The sequence below is a fragment of the Copadichromis virginalis genome, linkage group LG5 (assembly GCF_057382275.1).
Source record: "Copadichromis virginalis isolate Kocher_CV1m ecotype Utaka linkage group LG5, C_Virginalis_male_GT1.1, whole genome shotgun sequence".
NCBI classification, from domain to species: domain Eukaryota; kingdom Metazoa; phylum Chordata; class Actinopteri; order Cichliformes; family Cichlidae; genus Copadichromis; species Copadichromis virginalis.
The window spans coordinates 19,061,426-19,083,741 of NC_140622.1; the positions used below are offsets into that span (position 1 = coordinate 19,061,426).

Below are 22,316 nucleotides of genomic sequence, written 5' to 3' on the forward strand. Positions count from 1 at the left end.
CAAGGAAAAATTTAAACCTGGTTTGGAGTTTTTGCTCCAAACTGAGGGTCTGGTCCGCTGCACGAGAGCAATGTGCAGATTTTGTATTCAGTCAATCACCTTAAAGGTGAAGGAAGTTGTATGAACATTTCTATTTAACCAGTGCGTAGGCTGATATATTACTACATTTGCCTACAATTATAGAAACCCTGTATCAAGATATGAGACTATGTCATGATCATCTGTGTGCAATAAACACACATCTCTGGGATGAATAACAGTGTGTGATCATGTATAAGTTGTATAGTTTTAATGTTTTATTTGGGAACAGAATGGTGTGTATGTGTAAGTTTGGTGATGGAGTTTTTATTATGAATGAATGATGAATTTTTATGAATTATGTCTATTTTTATGCTTAAGGACAACAGATGGAAATTAGCCTTTGGCTATAATCTGGTATGTTTACATTCATGTAATTTTTTTTTTACATTTATGTTCATTAACATGCACTGTCCTAAATAAATAAATACAGCTTTTGAGTCATACACTGTGTAAATATCATTTTATATTTAGGGGGTTTGAACTGTTTCCTCATTTCCTGTTGCAGTTGTTCACTTTTTCTCCACTTCCTCTTTCACCCTTTGTTTAAATGATAAGTAACACATGTTAAACAACAACAACAACAATAAGACAAAACAAAAAAACTTTGCTTTGTCATGTATTGACTGCCATCTTAAGTTCTTCAGCTGTCAAATAGTTTGGTTTGTAAAGTTGTACAAACACTTCAGTTTCAGCATCCAGGTCTTGTGGAGGTTAACTTTGTCAGAAACCTGTGTTTTCACACCATGACAAGGCAAAAATCACTATATGCAAGTAGAGTGAAAAGACAAAGAAAAGGTTAAATTGACAGCTTAATCAATAAAAGTTGCTGTCAAGGTTGAGTAGTGCGGGAGTTGGCTTATCTCTGTAAAGAAGCATTGCTGTCTGTGTTCTCAGATTGGTTCCAGTTTATTGGAATAAAAGTATGTGGTTTTCAGAGTCTGTAAGTGGTAGAAATCCTTACTATTCTGAGCCAAATGACTTATGATTGACCAAGTTCATCATTTTCAATTCGTAATTAAATAAGAAAATAATAAGAATAAGAAAGCGTCTTCTCTCATAAATGAACATGGCAACACAGTTTATGTTTGCAAAGTTGCATCTGAACAAACCTCAAGACTTCTGAAACAATGTCCTTTGGATAGACAAGACCAAAGTGTAGGTTTTTGACCATAATTCACAGCATCACATTTGCAGAAAGCCAAACACAGCATATTTGCACAAACACCTCATACCAGCTGTCAAGCATTGTGGTGGAAGGGTAATGAGTTTGGCTTGTTTTGCAGCTAAAAGATATTTGCAGTCATTAACTATTCTTTATACCAAAGTATACTCAATTGTGAGGCCACATGTCTAACAGCTAAAAAGCTTGGCCCAATGTGGGTAATGCAACTGGACAATAATCCCAAGCACAGAAGCAGTAAATGGCTTTGGTGAGATCTTAAGAGACATTAAGATAAATGAAATGAACTGAAGCAACGCTGTAAAGAAGAATGGGTCATAAAGTCGTCCACAATGATGTGAGACTGATAAAATCATACAAAAAAATATTACTTCAAGTCACTGCTTCCAAAAGTTGCTCTATAAGCTACTGAATAAAAGGGATTTCTTATTTTCTCACAGGAAAAGTCCTGTTAAACCTCACTTTTCATTGTTCTGGTCACGTTTGTAAAAGTACCTATAACTTTACTAAAAAAACGGCAGGCTTTTTTCACTGATTAATTCCAGCCATGCACCAGAATGCTATCCCTTAACTTTACAACAAACCAAAAGTCATATTTGAACCCCCCCACAGCCACAAACGTGACCCATGTCTCCCTAAAAAGACGGATATTTGACTGTTCAGAGAGAGTGGGCGGAGCGAGGGCGGCGTTAAACACGGTTTGGTCCCTGCGGCTTTCCGTAGATCAGGGCCTGGGTGTAGCTCCCTGTAGCTGCGTAGGAAACACGTAAAAAACACCACTTCAGCCAGAGAGCCCGGAGGTGTCTCTTATATAAAGAAAAACGTAATATAACGCGTACAACATGCACTCGGTCACGCTGGACAGCAGTGGTTCACCGAAGAAGCGCTCGTTTTCTCGGGGAATGAGCGAGGACGAGTCTCTGCGCAGTATTATTAAAGAGGTGAGAGGACAAAAATCACGGCGTCGTTAACGTTAGTGTCAAACGTCACAGCTGTTTTAAATAACCGAATAAGTTTGGTGTTTTTAATTTGTTCAACACTTAAAATAAACAGACGGCTAGGGTAAACGGAGCAGTCGTCAGGCCCGTCGCTTCACTTCACTTCCTCGGCGTTACCGCTGTTAGCTGTTCGTTGTTTTGTTGTTGTGGCTCATGATGATGAGGTGATGATGATGATGGTGATGCTCAGACTCCGCCTGAGATGTGTTTTCGTCTTCTCATCAGACTGACAGCTCCTCCAGACGTGTGACAAGAAGCGACAGCAGAGCGAGCACCCTGAAGAGGAGGAGTGACAGCCAGGTAGTAGCTAGCATAAAAACTGACACTCGATGAGATGAACTCATTGTTGTCTCAGTGTTACAACATTATATATGTGATGGACACGCAGTGCTACCTAATACCTCTGGGATGAGACGCTTGCATAGGCCGAGAGTCTAAAGGTTTGTACTCAAAGGAGCTTGCAAAGAAAGGTGTCTGGACTTCTTTAAGTTACTTGAAGACGTTTCACCTCTCATCCGAGAAGCTTCTTCAATTCTAAGGTCAAATGGTGGAGAGTCCCAGATATAAACCTAGTGGGAGTGACCCCCCACAGAGGGACAAAAGGACTCCCTGATGATCCTCTAATCGCCTGAGCCAAGGTGTGAAACTGGGTGTGGGTCCCAATCAGCCAGAGTTTCGGGTGTGTTCATTGTGAAACCTGGCCCCACCTTATCATGCGAATTCCTGAGGTCAGATGGCCCAGGATGTGAGTGGGCATTAAGGCATCTGGGAAGGGATCTCAAAACTGGCTTATAGATGGCAGAGAGTTGGTGTCGTAAACCCCCGCCTCTGTTCAAAGATGGTCGCTCACAGTGGACATAGATGGCTTCTTTCACTCCTCTTTCAAACCATCTGTCCTCTCTGTCCAAAACGTGAACATTGGCATCCTCGAAAGAGTGTCCTTTATCCTTAAGATGCAGATGGACTGCTGAGTCTTGTCCTGTGGAGGTGGCTCTTCTGTGTTGTGCCATGCGCTTGTGAAGTGGCTGTTTGGTCTCTCCAATGTAGAGGTCTGGGCATTCCTCGCTGCACTGTACAGCATACACCACATTGTTAAGTCTGTGTTTTGGCGTTTTTAGGTTTGTGCCTTGTGACACAGAGTGGTGTCTAGTTATGGTCAGTCGTGCCAAAAAGTGGATAGATGGATATCTACTTTATAGATCCACAAGAAAAATGATTATGTTACAGCAGCAAGATGAAGAATAAAAATAATGCAGCCTACAATATTTAACAAAGTTAAAGTGCTACAGGGGTCTAGTAAAGATCTTATACTATGATAGAATGGAAAAACTTTCTCTCATAATATAACAAGTACAAGTAAATATGAAGACAGTTTAAAATAGTAAGAGCAGGACTGGCATTGTGGAAGAGTAATGCAAACTGCATTAGTACATAATATGTATGCTATAAGTGCATGAAGGTAATAATAGAAATATGTGTGGAATCACATGTCGGACAGGTGTGACCACCTGTCGTAGAACGAGGAGTTATTATACAGCTTTATAGAGAATGATGGGAATGATTTCCTGAGTTGTTATGGCAGTGAGAAGGAGCTCTGCTGGGTCAGAAGTGTGGAGCAAAGTGGGTATGATGAGTTGTCCATGACAGAGAGCAGTTTGATCACTGACTTACGGTCTCTAACTGACTCGAATGCCTCCAAATTCCGGCCAATGATGGGTCCAGGCTTGAGGATTAGTTTGTGGATCCTGCTGACATCTCTGGCACTGGATTTATAAAGTAAATGAAATTGTTTTTTAAACAGCTGTTGATATCTGTAAATATCTGGGTCTTTCTTTGTAGTTAGGAGAGAAATGTTTGAAATGAAAACCGTGTGACTGCCAGTAGTGACGGGAGCAGTAAAACCATGAAATTGTACTTTCCAAATTGCAGAAGATGGTTTGCTTCTGAACTTTTAGTACAGCAATAAATGGCGATATCTCGTGTTTTTATGGCTTCCTTATTTTTACTAGTTCAGTTAAACTTGTACTAAACAAACTCGTCTATCTGAAAGCTCCGAAAGCATGTTGTACAGCATGACTAACCCAGTTTTAAAAGATTATTATTAAAATAAAAAAGTCACAGGTTAACTAGATATTTTGTAAAAACCGAGATGGTTGTATTTCTACTCGGTAACTGACAGGGTGACTGCAAGGCTACACATTCCCAGGACCCAGAAACTGAAGCAGCTACATTGAGTTGAGTTATGATTTTAAATTTGTTTGTGTATGTTTTTCTTAATGGGATCCTTTTGGTCAGGAGATCAGTCTAATAACTCCCAACTAGAGCAGAGCTTTTGTCTGCGTCATCAATTATGTAAAAAGCCTATCAGTTATGGGAAAATGGCCACAATATTAAATGCGGAAACAGAAGTGCTTCTGGCAGAGATTTCTTCCTGTTAAGGAGGCATTTCCTTTCCTACTGCGGCCAAGAGCTTCCTAAAGGGAACATTTCTGTCTTCATTATGTAAGTTGTTGACCTGACTTTGTAAAGTGCCCCGAGATAACCGTGTTATGACTTGGCATGGTATGAATTGAAGGGAAAACATTTACAATGTTTATTTTCCATTCAGTATTAAGTCATTTACACGTGTTTGACAGCAGCTGTCGGCATTAATTGATTTATAAATATAAGTAACAAACTCCTGTAAGAGACACGTATGAATAAAGTGGACAAATAATCAAAGCTACCTTTTGTAAGATGCAGTAAAGTTTATTTTGATGCTTATAATAACTGAATTTGTGTAACTTTAAATTTTAAGGTCATCGTTCGTGTTTGAGTTAAAGGGGACCAACAGGAGAGGATCCAGTATGCCTCATTTAAACTGTGCTGATTTTAACTCAAAATACTCAAATGTTTTTTATTAAAATTATTTGTTTTCCTTTCAGCAATCTGAACAGGACCTCTTCATGGGACTACCAGAAATGGTAACGATTTCTCACCATTATCCTCCTTATTGTTGCTATAAATATAATGATGTTTACTGCTATTGAAGGCTGTGCTCACAGTAATAAATCACAGCAGTGAAGCATATTCCTTTACATAGGGAGGCATTGTCACGCTACCACAGGAGGCCTCCCACAGATTGTTGCCTCTGAGAGCTCAACGAGCACTCCCACTGACTGGCATGCATTCTCCTGAAGTTGCCTACACTGATCTGTTACCGTGTAACTTTGTGATATAGCTAGAGCTGCAGGCCAGCTATGAAGAGGCTGTGCAAGAGCTGCGTGGGCTGGAGGTCGAGCGAGAGGCTCTGTTGTTCCAGGTGGACGTCCTGCAGGACACGCTGGAGGGTGTAGAGGAGCTGCTGGCTGAAGCCCAGAGAGAAGCTGGACAGGCTAGTTTGGTAAGTCCAGGTCGAGCCAAAACACGAAGTAAAGTCTTAAAGTCTCTTAGAAATCCGCGTGTGTGTGTGTGTGTGTGTGTGTGTGTGTGTGTGTGTGTGTGTGTGTGTGTGTGTAAGTAAAGTTCGTTGTTTGTGATTACAACAGATTGTGACACTAACGAGCTGCTGCTGTCTCTTTACATTTGTAGGAGTTGGAGCGAGAGAGGGAGGCCAAAAGGAAACTGGAGAGCATGGTGCACTCTTTGATGCAAGAAGTGGAAAGATTAAAAGAGGTAAAGTGAGACCGTTTATGTAAGCTTGCAGAGGCTCCGAATTTGTTTATAAAGATGTAAAGGGAACCTATTGCGCAACAGTCTGTCAGGCGTGTGATCGCTCGTGAATATGAATGATGGCGATGCTATGTCGTTGTTTTGTTTTTTTTCTGGGTGTGTAACCCGGAGACACGGCAGGCCTGGGCATACAAGATTTTCTGTGTGTTGTGGTTTAGTTTTGTCCTTAAGGGTTTTAGCAACTGAGTCTCGTCTTTCTGGGAAAAAAGCCCTGAAAACGAAATGAAGAAGTTAGAAAAGTACAGAAGTACTTAAGTATCCGAGCCACATTTGTTGAGACTGGCACAATCAATTGTTTCAATTACTGTTACTCATTTTCCACTCCTGAAACTTCCACGCCTCGTCCATTCTTGTGTTGTCCTTATAAAAACAATTTGTGGTGGTGCATAACACGTTTTGGAGTAATCTCTTCATTTTTCATGGTGAAAAGAGTCTGATCACTTGACCTCTAGCCTGGTACCCCACTTAATTATGCTGAGTGTCTAGTGTGAAGGACAATCAGGAGTCTGCACAGGTTATTCTACTTTAAACCTGGACTTGATGGTAATGCTCTTCTTCAAGAGTCTGACTTCTTGCTTTTCTTATCTTCTCTGTTTAGATAGTGTTAGCTGAGTGGAGAGTAGGAATAAAAATTCTTAAGATAGCTTTAAAATATACAATGTTGTGCAAAAGTCTTGGGGCCACTCCTCATTTATTTATATTTTGCTTCCAAGGAGACAGACATTTTTGATTTGTTTTTTGTTGTTGTTGTTAAGCAGTTTAATACTTACCTATGACTCATTCAAGCTTAAAAAAGACACCTAACTCAAGGGATTAACCAGTGCTGTGACTACACATAACAGACAACAATTTTAGTTCATTTTTAAACATTTGTTCTGATTTATTTAGTTAAAATGTACAGAAAAAGCCAAACGTGACACCTTTTGGGGGCATAAGACAATATTTTTGCACCAACAAGATGGTTCTCAAAGAGGCAAAAACAAAAGGCAGCCAAAATCCTTTTTGTTTGTGTCTTATATACTTTATTTGTATGTTTACACATTTCAATAAATTACTGCACATATTTCCTGTTTTCCTTCCAAAAAGAGATGATTGATGGCTCAAGATCATTAAAAAAACACTGTAATTATATTTTCTATGAATGAGCACTGCTTATGCTTTTCTTTTTTTACACCTTGCAGGAAGGGAATAACAAACTATCAGGACCAGGTGAGATGGCTAAAGCAACAATGCAGGGACACAAAATAAGAAATGATGCCAACAAAGTCGAGAGCTCCTCCTCTCACAGCAGCAAAGATGAATTGGGAGCTGCAGTGCAAAGAGGACAGAGTGAGGGCACAGAGGAGAAGCAATGGAGAATGGTAAATAAGCCCATGTGTCACCAGCCTTCTCTTGCACTGGGCAGCCTGGTCGCTGAGGATGGGGTCCACCAGAGACCTTATGAAAACGGGGCAGCAGATGGACAAGATCCCCTGCTGGATGAAAACGACTCGGACAGCATAAGTGCCTACAAGGATGCATTCGATGAGACTCCAGAGCAGGACAGGATCTTTCCAGGTGACGGAGACAGTTTGGAGCTGCCCCACGATGCAGAGAACACAAAGAAGAGCCTGCCTAATAATGGAGACGCCCTCAACAGTGAGGTCGAAGGCACCAAAAACAATGAAAGCTGCATTTTGTCTTAAATTTATGTTTCATCTACTACTGAGTAAGGTCAGAGATAAAATAGTTCATAACGTGATAAAATCCAGCAGCATTTTGATTTGAAGTTAGACATTTCTGTTCTTACAAAAATCAGTTGAGATTAGATGTATTAGATGTTGCTAGTCAATAGTTTGACATTTTATGAGAAAATGATTAGTAGAATAACTGTGGAAATAATTGGCAGCTTAATCTATAAGGAAAAGTTGAAAAGATTAGTTAGAGCCCTAGTTATGATACATTGTAGTAGAAGTTACATTTTTAAAAATTGTGCTGAACGATCTCAGGTTTACAAGCTGAAATTTCGCTGACTACTTTATGTTATTTGCCAATCATTTAATTCAAGTCTGTCGTAAGTGTTTGGGTTTTTCCTTTTTTTAATGCACGTTGCAATACATGGAACATACTCCATGTTGCTTTGACTGTTTACCTTTTTGATTTTAAGAAGGATATTTTATACACAAGAAGCAGTCAAGACAAAAGTCACGATTTATCTGTCTCGGTAAGAATCTCCACAGCAGCTGTTTTAGCTTCAACCAGAAGAAGACATTACAAACACAGAGGTTTCTTTTCTGTGAAGTTATTGTTAACTTAAATTTGATCATAAGGATTTTGATCAGGCTGTGTTGCTGGTTTCTCTCATGTTTTTCTTGGACTTGGAAGTCTGGTGATTTCAAATAGGCAGTTCATTTATTCAAAGCCTCAAAGTCTTAAAATTTTTGTGTTTTTATTAAAAAAAATAGACAGAAAATGGATTTGGCTGCATTTGCACTTTTTAAAGTTCTTATATTGTGACATTTATTTGTCAGATTACATTAAAGCCAACATTCCCTTTTTTAACCAAATGTGTCAGCCAGACCTGACGAGCTGACCACTGCAGGCTGGATTTTTTTTGTCTGGCTGCAAGGACATGCTGCATGTTTGCACATTCGCAGTGGAACTTGCTGAACTTTGCCTCTTCAGATGTCTTTCATTGCTGTAAAACACTTTGTATGTAACATTTTTAATGCCTTTTTACTTTCTTTTTTTTAAAAATTGTGCCAGAATCAAAAGTAGACTCCTCACTTCATCTATGATCCGTAGCCTGCACGAGCACCTATGAATGTATACTGATTTCCAAAATGCACACAAGTTTGTGTCATTTGAGTGTGTTTGCATGCAATACTATCAACTACATGTAATGAATAATATGTCTTATTTGCTGTTACAAATACTTTTTAAAAGGGATTTTCAGTGTCAGTTTATTTTGTACACAATGTATCATTCTTTTATTCCCCAGTTTACAAAGTCGATTTAACAAAGTCGACAAATAATTAAAGTTTTGAACATATCAGGCTGGACTTTAATGATTAGAAAAGCATATATTGATAAATGGATCTCTTGTAGAAGACAGAAGCAGAACAATAAATCTGCACGGGTTATGTTGAAGTTGCTGCATTTAGCTGTGTATCATTTTTGGTTTTAATACAGGTTGTTGACTTTGTACTCTGAGGTACTTTTTTGCTAGTTCTTTATAACCTGTAGCATCGACTGTCAAATGTATGTAAGTTTAGGAGGTTACTGTTATTTTAGTGCTGTGTGGTGATACTGTGGTCACTTCTTGAGCAGTCAGGTGATGGCAAATGAATTATAACACCAACATCCATAGGTGCTGGACAGTTCATTTTCAGGTTTTCCCGGTGATACAAAAAAAGAAAAGGAAATGACCTTTGACATGTTGCTGTGCAGCCAAATTGGTTTGTTTTTTTCTTTGATTTCAAACAAAAGTACTGAAAATACATCCTTTTATGTATGATGCCTTTTTTCTGTTTGTAATATTTTCAGCTCTGTCATTGGCTTTGAAATAGATATTCAGATTTAAATGTTAATGCCATACATTTATATCATAATAAAATGAGTGAGTAATGCTTTGTGCCATTTCTGTTAACTTGCATTTAAAATATGGAGAAAGTGAATAAAAACAAATAATGACTTGATAAGCAGCTTGACATTCAAGCCTAATTATCAAGGAACGTGCTGACGCCTGCTCATCTTTCAAATCTCTGATGATCAGTTAAGCACCTCATTTTTAGGAGACTCATGACCGATCGTATAACTGATTGTATATTTAGTACACTAAAGGTAAAGGTCGCCTTTTCTTTTTCAGACTGATTTCTGGGAATCACATAAGATAACAATTTACAAATGAAAGCAGGAATGGAGAGATTTCTGTTTTCTTCACTTATTTTGAGCACATCGTGTTCCATCCTTATTTGCACAAAAGATGGAAAATCAGGTCATCTTTACTTTCATATTATGAGTAACTTCAAAGTAAGTGACACAAATGTTTGCAACTAAGTAAATCATTTTAATTACTTTCTTCTTTATAAATAGTTTTCAGTTTAGTTCTAAACCTATTAATCCTATTGGCCATTATGGGGATAAAAGAAAATGCACCATCTTCCATGTCTTAAGATTTTACATATTGGGACACAATAAAAAAAATCAATCTAGAACATCAATCAAATTTCAATGAACTGAAGCAACGCATGTAAGGAAGATCGGGCCAAAATTCCTCCACAACAAGGAAAGTTATACAGAGTCATACAGAAAATGATTATCATTGTTGCTGAAAGTGTTTCTACAAGCTATTGCAACATGAACTTACTTTTTCACATTCTTACGTTTTATTAATTGAATAAATGACAGTGCAATGTTGTTTATCTGAGGTCTTATTTAAATCATTTATTTGAACCTGGTAAGAATCACATTTGTTAAAAAATGACATCCTGATAAATATCGTAATATAAGACGTGTGAGTTAACTGTTGCCTCCTACGGGGTTCGACTGCACAAACATGCAGAGGGGAACAGCCATTGTGGTTCATAGTTCAGTTAGGTTCATTGATTTTGACACAAGAGTTCCTAAATAGTGTTAACTCCATAAAGGCAGCACAGATTACAAAAATAAAGTTTTGAAAAAAAAAAGTAATTTGACTAAAATGTACAGAATGGACTCATGATTATAAATTTTTAAAGATTAGTAAGTGAAAAAACATGAAAAGCAAGAAAGATCATACAAAGAGACCCCAACAGCTGGCTTCTATCAGTAACTACTTATTTCAAATACTGAAAGAAATCTCAAAACATCCCTTTTTCTTTCTTCATTTTCAGCTGTTTCCACTGCGGCAAGCTCACAAACTCATCTTTGGTCATTCCAAAGACGGTGGTGAAGTCAGTGTCAGAGAGGTATTTCTGCAAATGAGGTGACAAAGTTTAGCGGGTGATGGCACACGTGTTATTTTTTAAGCTGCAGAATTTTACTGGTGATGGTTGTAATCATCACTAAATTAATGAATAAGCAGATACACGTACAAATCTTGAACTTAAATGTGGAATTGATGGGAAATGGAAACATTGGGAACGCGCGTACATACCTCTTTCTGTTTCGGGTCAACACCTTCTGGCAGCTCGTTGGCAAGCTTGTTTTTCAAATCGTCAGGTGGGAAAGACTGAAAACTTTTCACACTGTTCCCTCCGTTCTGCTCCTAGAAAATCACATTAAAAGAACATTTTAGTTTATATTGTATTATTAATCTCAATCTTTGAGTATACAAATCACAGTACTTTATTAATGCAGGTTCTGGCCCTTATTTCTACCTTCATTATGAACTTTTGTTTGGCCTTTAGGATTCATATTCTTTATTTTGTTTGGTTTCTGATCATGTTTAGAGCATTTATATTTATTTACTTGTTTTAGTTCGTCACTGCCTCCTCAGTGTCCTTTTGCATATTGTTGTCAAGTCTTCTCCAGAATAGTTCTTGTTTTGTTTTGTGAGTCATTTTGCTCTTGTGCTTTGTCCTTATTTTTATTTTGTCTCACTGTCCTTGATTAGTTTCACCTGAGTCTTGTTGCTCTTATGTTTCCACTTTCGCTGATCTCTTGTGCCCATTTAAAGCTCCAGTTTGCTTGTTCTCTTTATTGTGTTGTTCACTTAGTTGTGTGTCTGTGGCAGTACACACCCAGTGCTCCCAGTTACTTACCTGGCTTTGCTCTTTGTGTTTGGATTCTTGGATTTTGATTCATCATCAATAAATATTTTGAACTTTTGCCTTCTGTTTCCTACACTTGAGGGTCTAATATAGCTACACTCCACACTGCAGATTATGATAGGAAAGGCCTATAAATTTTAAATCTTTTAAATTCAATAATTCACGAGCTAAAACTTCATGCTAACATAGAACTTTGTTGCAAGTTTTAACCTAAACAGAGTTTGAGAAATGAATAAAACTTTACATACTGCAACAGTAACATTAACAGGTGACGCTGTATCTCCAAACTCCTTCTTCAGCTCCTCATAGCTCTTTCCTGACTGAAAGAGAGAAATATTTGTAAGATTATTTTAATTATAAATGGAAATCCACATTTCAGCTCAAAAGCATAACACTCACACTCCATTTGGTGGGATCCCAGGCTGTAAACCACCCAGTGAAGGTGGGTGGCTCGAAGCCTTGCTTGATCAAGACAATGGGGGTGTGTGGATCTCTGTCACCCGGGTGGGTCTGCAGATACTCTTGGCTGGTTGTCAGTGCCTCTTTGCGCTCCTCCTCATTTGCGTCTTTACCGACCCAGATAAACACCTGGAGAAAAAGCAGGATGTGATTAAAGTGGTGGAGTTTATTTATTTCATTGTTATGTTCATATTAATAACCTGTCAAAAATCCTACCTGGTCCCATGTGTCCAGTAGCATGACATCATCCTCGCTGAGGTCATCCTGTATGAAGTGAGTCACCTCAGTCACAATGAAACGCCCTGTCTTATTGGAGCATTCAAACAGGCGTGGCTTATGGTCCAAAACTACCTGCTGCAATCTGCGGATGGCACATAACCAAGTGAAAGCAAACATATAGAAAAGTCACACTTGAAGCTGTTGGTTCACCTGTTCATACTATCCTCACCTCTTGTCATTTGCATAGGGAGCTTTCCCCCCAAGCAGTTCCCAGAATTCAATGGGCTCCTGACCCTCTGCAATAATCTCTTCAGAGCCTCGTGGTGAGTTCTGGCTGATTGCTGAGCTGACCTCTTTCGCCATGGCTCTCTCATCTCCACTTGATCCCTGGTTTACAAAAAGATGCCACCCCCGACCCCAGAGCTCATCAATAGGCCTATATTTTGCTAAAAATGTTCATTTTATTTGATTTAATCTGGTTTTAGAAAATGAGGAAAATCTTGTGACATGTTTGTTATTCTTATGAAGGAAATTCATGAATGCTGAGTCAGCAGCTGGTAGAGATGAACTGTTTGACTCAGCAAAACCACAGCAAGGGCAGATGCTCACCGACAGACAGACCGAAAAGCCAATCAGTCCTAGTACTTTGATATATATATATTGATATATTGATATATATTGATATATATTTGATATATTTGATATATATATTTATTTTTATATATATATATATATATATATATATATATATGAATATAACTGGTTGGATGCATTTTTTGAGCATATAGTATATATATACATAGTATATATATATATATATATATATATATATATATATATATATATATATATATATATATATATATATATATATATATACTATATATACATAGTATATATATATATATATATATATATATATATATATATATATACTATATATACTATATATATATACTATGTATATATATACTATATGCTCAAAAAATGCATCCAACCAGTTATATTCATTCATGGTTATTGACCATCAATTTGTTTCCTTAACAGCCTCCACTCTTCTAATGATGCCCTCTTTCCTTTGGTATTTGATTCTCTTCAGCCACAAGAGTCTTAGCTATGATAAGCCCTGATGAGAGATGCTAAGGTCTGACTTTCGGTTCCACCCAAAAAGTGCAGAGGCCTGTCTGGGCCTGCTGAGTTAGTCAGCTCGAAACTGTGAGAAACAATTTCTCTACAGTCCTTACAGCACACTTATATTAAAATCTTAATAAAAACCAAAAATTACTATCTGTACATTACTTTATTCTTTTTTTGGAGGAAGGACATCCACCATTAAACTCTTCTAAATCAAACATGTGGAGCTACCACTGTTGCAACCCCTTCAGACAAGGGAGCAGCTGCTTTTACTGTTTCTAATTAATTCAGGGAAAATTTACATGCTTGTTATTCTTACTAACCTTAGGGTACCTAAACCTTAAATACTGTTCGTTCAGGTGCCTTTAAAAATCAGTTTGATAAGAATATTTTACTCATTAGCCCTTAAAGCTTCATCGTAAAGCCACATCGTTGAATTACTGCAAGAACCCATCATCTGTTCCTATTTTCTATGTAAAGGTGATAGACAGAAGGGGATTTTTATTAGTCTCTTTTCGGCAAAGGGACCTCACCTATGCACCCAAAACTCAGACTTTCAAAATGACTATTCTCTTAATTTAGAAAAATGATTTTTTTAAAATACTGTGTGAAATGTGACTCACCCCTCACTGTGAAGAAAGAAATCTCCCCAAATAGTTAGACATTTCTCTCCAGATATCTTTCATCATGAATTATATTACATTAAAGAAGAGACAAAAATGCTCTAAAGGGCCTGTCAGTTTCTCTGTCTAAAATAAAGTTGTATCTTTTACCTTTCCGCACCAGAGATACATTCCTGTTTGGCTCTTGAGCAAAAACACATCACTAGAGTTTAGAGAGGTGGCCAGGGCTGGGACCTCGATGGTTTTTGTGTTAAACTGGTCAGTCCCGTGAACCTGGAACAATCTCACTGGAGGCTCAGGTTCTGAAGATCCTTTTCTAGATGTGCCGCCCTAAAGGGAAGAACAAAAATATCCTGTACAGAGTAGCACTTTGTAATAGGGCAAGCAACAAACGGTGTGATTCCCATAGAATTTAATAGCATTTCAATGTATGTCATCTATAATCACAATGTAGTTTAACAATTAACAATTTAACATCAAGTTGGTAAAAGTTCAACTTTTTACAGATAAAAAAGGAAAGGAGACATTATACTGTCATTTTCCATAACTATATCTAATGCATAACTAATTTGAAGTATTGAGCAAGCAATGCTGATGAATGCATACTATTAGGTAATTTACTGGAAGAACAACTAAAATTTCTCCATCTTCAACTTTAAATGTTGTACTTTGCAGGGTTTTTTTGTGTAAAAATAACAAAAAGAAAGCAAATAAATTATTAAACTGTGCAAATGAAAAAGCATAAATATATGTATTTATATATCATATTCAATAATTTATTGTTGATTCTCTTGTGTCCAAGTCTGGGTTTGCGTGTAATTTTGCAGTAATTTTAACTGGAAATAAAAAATATGAATTAAGATTTGGCTCCATCAGTATAAAAGATCACATGGGCCTATGCTTGTTTTTTCTTATAAGTAGAAAAGGGAGAACGATTATTAGCACATTTTTATATGCAATGAAAGGCGTGTCCTTTCATATTTTATATGTAATATACAAGGACAGTTGAATTGTGAAACATCCATGATGCACACCAGAGTAAATGTACAATAAAAAAAATTAAACGCTCAAGTAAGACACCAGTAATTTAAATTACTTGCAGTATCATTTGTGACTCTTTTCATTAAACAATAACGTTGTAAAAACTGAATGATTCTCTTCTTATTCTAGAGTATCTAACAGTGAGAATTTATAGGTAAATATAATTTCATTGTAATGCATTGAAATTCCACTTAGTTTTAGGGAAATTCTACCTACCATATCACGTATCATAAAGTGTTACCCTGTACTGTTACAAAACCAGAAGTGGGGTGTTTATGTTTCAAATGAAATAAGGGTAAGTTGAGAGAAGAGTCTTACTTCAAAGATAACCAGTTTTCCTTTGAAAATTGCCATGAAGTGTCTCGGCTCCCTGCCCATAGTTACTCTCACTTGAACAGGCTCTCCGTTGTACTTTTGATCTAAGCTCACAGCCTGGAAAGCCGAGGCAGCCAGCTCGTCCTGTGTCGCATGACGCCCCTGAAATTTCAAGTGACACAAATCTCATACGGTACAGTGACACATACAAAGAGGTTTAGGTGTGTGATTGTGAATTGCTTTAACTGTGACCTCACCTGCCACATATAGAGCAGGTAGCACTTCTTGTTGTTAACCAAGTAAGTGTAGAGGATCAGGTAGCAGTCTCCTCCATAGAGGTATCCATACCACTGGGGGTCCATAGGGGCTAGCTCAAGGTTTTCAATTCTCCACACCTGGGCAGGTCAAAAGTAAATTAACATGGAATATCTGCACTTTCTCTGTGAAATCACCAACATGAATGTTTAATTTGAAGAGCTGAAAGCTTCAAACAGACCATAGAGCAGCATCAGCAGTACTTGATTTTCTCCTGATATAAAGTTTTAAAATCTGTAAGTATGTTAGTGACCCCGTGAGGCTACACCGGTAATTACACCAGAAGGAGGGGAAATAGGTGGTTGAAGGACAGAAAGCAGTCTTTCCTGTTCTTTAATTCTGATTAAAAAATAAATAAATAAACAAATAATAACTGAACTCTGTGTGGTTTAAAGAGGCCCACAGGTTTGAGACTGATTACAGCATAATCAAGTCATCATTGCTGGTTTTACAAAGTAGGCTGTCACACAGAATGAGGACTTTTTTTTAGATACTTAGCATGAGATTTTGATATTTTGTTTATTTATTTTTGGTGACATATCTGTGAAACCCTGTTCAAATGACACCATGAGATTATTATTTCGACTTCTAGCTAGGTTTTTAATGACTGATTGTTACATTTGATGGACTGTTTATGACGTGGGAGGAGTCTTTGATGCAGAGGACTGTTTGATGCAACTGCATTACTGATAAAAATGTTAAATTTAAAGTTAATTTATTCCTATACCTCTACTTGACCTGTGCCATCGTCCACCATCCTCTCTTGTGCAGCAACCTCTGGCTGGGCGTGCATCAATGAAGCATCAAATTTCTCCTGTGTGACATGAGCTAAAGAAAATATGATGATAAAGCAATGTTATAAAGATACTGTGATCAGAAGTAACTTGTATTTATGTTGGTTTTCTTTTAAAATCTGAAGACTTTTTTGTTATATGTGTGTGTGTTTCTTTCCCCTCCTCTGAATTCACAGCTACACGTACCGATCCTTCCTTTTGTGTTCACTTTTCCCAGACCTTGAGTCTGGTCTTTCACAGTCCACCTCTGGAACAGCTGCTTGAAGAGAGCTGACTCTGCCCCATCATTCTCTGTCTCCACATTTGTAGTGATCGGGTAGTTTTTCGCTTTAATGAAGTCCTACGACGGCAATTCAATTACAACAGAGGAAATAAATATGACACCTTTCATCAGTTAGGTAAAAGCTCTTAACAGTTCCTCTCACCAAAGCTCTGGTCATAGCGGCCTGTCGTTCTTCTTTGTTTGCTTTCTTCCCCTTCCACACAAAGATCTTTACCCCTCCCTGGTCCAGGATGTAGGAGTCCTAAAATAATAAGATTATTCGTAGTAATTTTACAAAACTAAGTCATTATATTTTAGTAAATATGGAGTTTTAGCTCTAGCTCATTGTTGTGGTTGAATATTAATGTGTATATTTGTTTTTGTTTAACGGCTCACATCATGGTTAAGAAGATCCTGAACTAGTGGTCTCGTAGCAACTTCTGTGACCCTCATCTGGCCGTCTGCATCTGAGATCCTGAAATGAAAGTCGTTAACAAATAAAATACTGCAAAATTGAATCTTAACATAGGTATGGTATCAGTTGTCGGTGAGCTTCCCACTGGTAAAGTGTGAGTTGTCCCTTCTGTTCTTGGTCAACTGCTTCATCAGGAGGTCCGTCCTTCAGCGCTACGGTTCTTTCTCCAAGCGTCTCTGTCATGAGCTCCATGGCCTGAGGAGAACTGCTTTCAGCTTCCCCCTCCACCACTCTGATCTCTGCCCGACCTCCTCTCTCTCTGTCCCGGATGTCTTGGGCCAGCAACATGCCCTGAGAAACAGCAAAGTAACAGTTTACTTCTACATACTGGACACTCAGTACCGTAATCTGCAGTAATATCTTATTTTCAAAAGTATTTTTAAAGTACAAGCTGTCGCAATGTCCAAGAGTTGGGAAGCTGGAATATAATTTGGTCAATTCCTCAGATAAACCTTGTTTTAAACATCCTATTAAACATGTAAAAACATGTGAGTTGGTTTTGTGAGCACTGCAGAAACAGACATCCTGGCAGAAATAAACTGTTAAACTGTTTGTGTGTGCTTCTTAGATCAGAATCCCCTTTAAAATAAGTCATATTCGAATTAACATTATGTACCTGTACTTCACTTCCAGCCTTGTACTTTGTCTTTTTTTTAACTGTGTTTTTAATGCGCACCTGTATTTCTTCACTTTTAAATCAGTGTTATTTGCTTTTCAGTTCAGACTTTCTGTGAGCATTTGTTTGAAACCTCTTTTATCGTGCTACGTTTGCTTGTCCGAACATGTGAGCTTACTATTTAATAAATATGACTGAATCACCTACAGAATAAAATTACAATATGCAAATATTCACTAGATAAAGGCTCTTTATGATTTAAAAGTTTAAGTCACTTTTGCAATGATATCATCTGTATCTTAGTTTCTTCCTGCAGAAACCCTTTAACCCTCTGCAGGAAGAAGGAAATCAGCTTTAACTGTGCACACACACAACTCTTCATAGCAGATTTCATAATGATACTTAACTGGCAAAATAAGTAAAAGTATTAAATATTACATACATAAAGCACAGAGTATAGAGATTTTAATATGAGTAATTTAGATTAACTGAACCTGTAACTACACCATACCGGTACAGTTAAGGTAAGGGTAAAGGTTACTCATCACAAGCCCTTTTTGCACATGCTTTTCTTATTTCTTCTTAAATGTATATTCCAGTATGAGTATCCCATCCAACAGCACTGTTACACAAAAAATAAAATCTTACTTTGAGCCTTTCTTGTCTGTTACTCTTTGGTCCGTTCCACTGAATGATGTTCTTGCCCAAGTCCAGCAAAAACACATCTGAAAGGTTAAAACTCTTCCAGCTCATCTCCACCTGAAAGAATAAAGCATAAAGCAATCTTTCTGTAAGATATAATCTGTCCAGTAATGTTATATAACTGCTTTGAAGTATGGCTCACCTCCTTGGCAATCACCCTTTTCTTTCCTTTCACATGGAGCAGTCTCTTCACATCATATGTGTTGGTTTCAGTGTGTCTCATGCCTGATGCAACGCCGCCTTTCTTGTAGCTAAAAATATTGGCATGATAATTGTTGTGGTTTCTTTTACTTTATATTAATAACTACTGTGCTGGCATTCACTCACATTATTCCTTGTTTGAAGTAGCCCTTGAAAGTGTCAGATTCGTGGTCCTGGACCTCTCGGTACTGAACCGGGGAAGAGCCCAAAAATTCATCAAGCTGTACGGTGTAAATAGCAGCAGAACCCTGCTCATCCTGAGTGGACTGTGAGCCGATCCAGTAGTGGATGTTATAAGACAGAGAGTTGCCCACCTTCTGGGTCTGGAGAAGTGCACAATTGTGTCAAGACTGTAGTGTATAGCAGGAATCAGAGTATTTAGTTACCACTGACTACTCAAAGAACAAAACCAAATGGAAAAGTGTTGAAAACCAATAGCAGAATTAACTACATAATATGCAGTCCTTGAATCTAACAGTGTAATAGTGCATCAGTGGCCATCACAGACTTACAAACAGAAGCACGTAGCAGTCGCCTTCAAAAAAGCTTCCGTAAGATTTCTCAGGAACTTGAACCAGCTCCATTTTCTGTTGCACAACAACAAAAACATAATGTCTTTATTTTCATGTTCACCAAACACATCTATACATCAGATTTAACAACTACTTCAATCATCACTGCTCATCACCTGCCAGGACAAACAGCTGAATTAGATTTTTGATTTTTGATTTTTTTTTAAACAGCTACAATATTATAATTGTCAATACTGCAGCAATTAAAATTACCTCAATTCTCCAGATTATAATCCCAGGGCTGCGGGTTACTGCTCGAAATGTTTGGTCCATGTTGCCTGGATGCACTCAGTTTCAGCGGCACTTTGGAAGCTTAGTTTTCCTTTTCTGGAAGACTAAACTGATATTTTAGTGCACTGAAGATAATTTCCTTCTTTACAAACGTATTTACAAACTACAAACCAATTCAAAATCATGTGAAATACTGTTTAAATCTCATAATGCAAGAATTATCCAGCCATACATACCCAGTATCCTTGTCTGTAGAGGTTCCTCTAAGCTTATATGATCTCCCAACAGCTGATTTTCCGACTGATAGCCAGAGACCCTCAGTTCTCATCCTGATAGTGCTCCGAAAAGATTTGCATCACTTTGCATGTTTCAGGAGGTTACAGAGCATTCTGCCCAGTCATTGAGGAAGAAGCGAAATCCTGTAGGCAAATGTGCTGAGAAAAAATGAAAAAAAGGATTGGCTCATATTCAAATAGACACACAGTAACACTGACCAACACGTCTATTAGTTTCCCAGCCCACTCGGTCCAAGACTGCCACATTAGCACCATATATGGATACCTGTGAGTACATAAACTGTGTGTTAGTAAAACACGTGATAATGAGCTTACAGGAGGAAAAGTATGATATTCTGTAACTGTGCAGCGGACAGAATAATATTGTAGTACTACAAATTGTGTTGTAGTATCTGATAATGATATGTTACTGCTAATTACTGCTACTGGTAATAATAATAATTAGCTTTCTATATCATATCATTATATAATAATGTATAGTTTCTATCTTGTACAAAAATACTGTAGAATAACATTACAAATGAAAAATAAATATATACAGTGCAGCTGATAAAACAAGTTTTAACTTTTAATAGCAGATTTATGACAATTTTATTCACAGTGATGAGTTCACACTGGGATGACATCAGTGGGGAAACTTGGATCACACAGTGCAACAAAGAAGTTTGACAAAACTTCAGATTGTAAAGGACTTGCTGTAGTTGCTCATAACCTTAACATCAATTATTTATTTATATTATTAGCAGTAATAGCTACAATAGGAATTGTAACTTAAATACTCACAAATAAATATGATTATTGTAACTTTATTTTCTGTGCTTTGTTTCAGGAGGTCATGACTGCTGTTTGGTACTGTGGACCCATCCTCCTGAGTTAGTCGGGACCTGCCAACATCAGGACTTTTTCTTTTAACTAAACTGTCCTCTGAGAGTCTGATGGTGTTCAGAGAATTAAATATTTAAATATTTAAGAGACTGCATGCTGCCATCCGAAATCCAGCCTTCCTCGGCGCTAACGCTGTACATGTTATTCAGCAGCACCACATTTAGTCTGCTTGATCTACATTGTTTCCAAAAGACATGTGAGAGTGTGATTGCCAGTATAGACACACCTACCATTGCTGGTTCATGTAAAGTGGTTTTCCTTTGTGTGATACCAGCAGTTCTGCAGAAGCAGGAGTGGCTCATTAAAAGTCACTTTTTTCACTTTAGTGTCCCTCATGTCATTAATGGTAGAAGATACCCACCAAATTTGGCTCTGATCATGTAACAGGGACAGAAAGAGAATCGAATTCATGTGAAATCACAGGATAAGAATGAAAAGTAGTGAAAAAAGCGAATGCTTCTTGCTTGAATTTCAGTGATGAGCATTCATGAGCCCGCCCACTTTTCCTCATTTAACACGAAGGACTACAGGGAAACATTTTCATATCAGCACAAGCACAGGTACACGTGCCGCTTTTTCACAAACTCACAACACCACATCATTTAATAATGATATACCCCTAACCTTTTTCATAGACATATCTCCACTGATTGTTCTGACTTGAATGTCCTGTTCTGTTTTGTCAGTCATAAAAAAAGACTCAAATAAATCAACCCGCACAAACAAACCTCAACCGGTAACAGTGCAAAGTGGAGCAAAGCAAAGTCATAAACAAGCCTTGAGCACTGTAAACACAACAGACCTTTAGTTGTAGTCATGCAGAGCGGCAGCTGAAGCATTAGTGGTGTGACCTGAATCATATACATAATTCTGCATTTGGATGTGAAAGCCTAAGAGTCCAACCCTGCACAACAGAGTGGCAGCAGCAGGAGCAAATTGTTTACAAAATGAAGTAGTTTGATGAGCGTGCTACCAGCAGATTTTACCTGTTCAGATACAGGAAAGGAAAAATCTTTGGATTTAAACAGGTCACAGAGGAAGTTTCCACACAGCCTGCTCAGTTCTTAGTACACCCACATACATCGCCTTTGCAGGGTAACATGATTTGTTAAAAGTAAAGTTTGATGTGCAGAATTTAAACACATTTAAATGAAAGCCATACATGTAGAGTATATATTTTATTTATCTGTATGTATGAAAACCCTGAGCTGCCTAACCATTACAGTGGGGAGATCCAGTGACATTTTGCTGCCATGGTTTGTGTCCACTTGCCCCCTCAGAAAGGGATTCTCAATCCAAATGATCCAAATGAGATCCTGATGGGATCAATGTTACGCCTTCACTATCATCAGTAGATGATATTATCAGTGGGCTGGGTGCGAGCCATACAGCATACTGCAGTAGGTCTGTAAATATGAACATGCAAATCGATCCCATTGCGGTCCATAAAGTATGAAAATGCTACTGTTTTGAT

At 37.8% G+C, this 22,316-nt stretch overlaps 2 protein-coding genes across 3 annotated transcripts; one reads left to right on the forward strand and one right to left on the reverse strand.

Moving 5' to 3' along the window:
• Positions 1–1,969: 1,969 nt before the first annotated feature.
• LOC146709476 (uncharacterized) lies at positions 1,970–9,578 on the forward strand. Its single transcript, XM_085456429.1, has 6 exons — positions 1,970–2,202; positions 2,485–2,559; positions 5,184–5,222; positions 5,480–5,641; positions 5,830–5,913; positions 7,152–9,578. The coding sequence occupies exons 1-6, from the start codon at positions 2,104–2,106 to the stop codon at positions 7,653–7,655; spliced, it is 963 nt and encodes a 320-aa protein (XP_085312555.1). The 5' UTR covers positions 1,970–2,103; the 3' UTR covers positions 7,656–9,578.
• Positions 9,579–10,380: 802 nt separating this feature from the next.
• avil (advillin) lies at positions 10,381–19,982 on the reverse strand. Of its 2 annotated transcripts, none has more exons than XM_085456431.1 (20): positions 19,898–19,982; positions 19,644–19,765; positions 19,371–19,445; positions 18,985–19,181; positions 18,800–18,908; positions 18,604–18,714; positions 17,425–17,630; positions 17,261–17,339; positions 17,028–17,126; positions 16,789–16,942; positions 16,536–16,636; positions 15,751–15,888; positions 15,497–15,655; positions 14,288–14,467; positions 12,610–12,767; positions 12,378–12,522; positions 12,102–12,290; positions 11,951–12,022; positions 11,087–11,197; positions 10,381–10,904 (listed from the first exon to the last, which is right to left on the reverse strand). In XM_085456431.1, exons 2-20 carry the CDS (start codon positions 19,701–19,703, stop codon positions 10,791–10,793), a joined length of 2,457 nt encoding a protein of 818 aa, XP_085312557.1. In that variant the 5' UTR covers positions 19,704–19,765; positions 19,898–19,982; the 3' UTR covers positions 10,381–10,790. The 2 variants fall into 2 exon arrangements, with proteins under 2 accessions (XP_085312557.1, XP_085312556.1); XM_085456430.1 differs by having other exon boundaries at positions 19,644–19,770.
• Between the last annotated feature and the right edge of the window lie 2,334 nt (positions 19,983–22,316).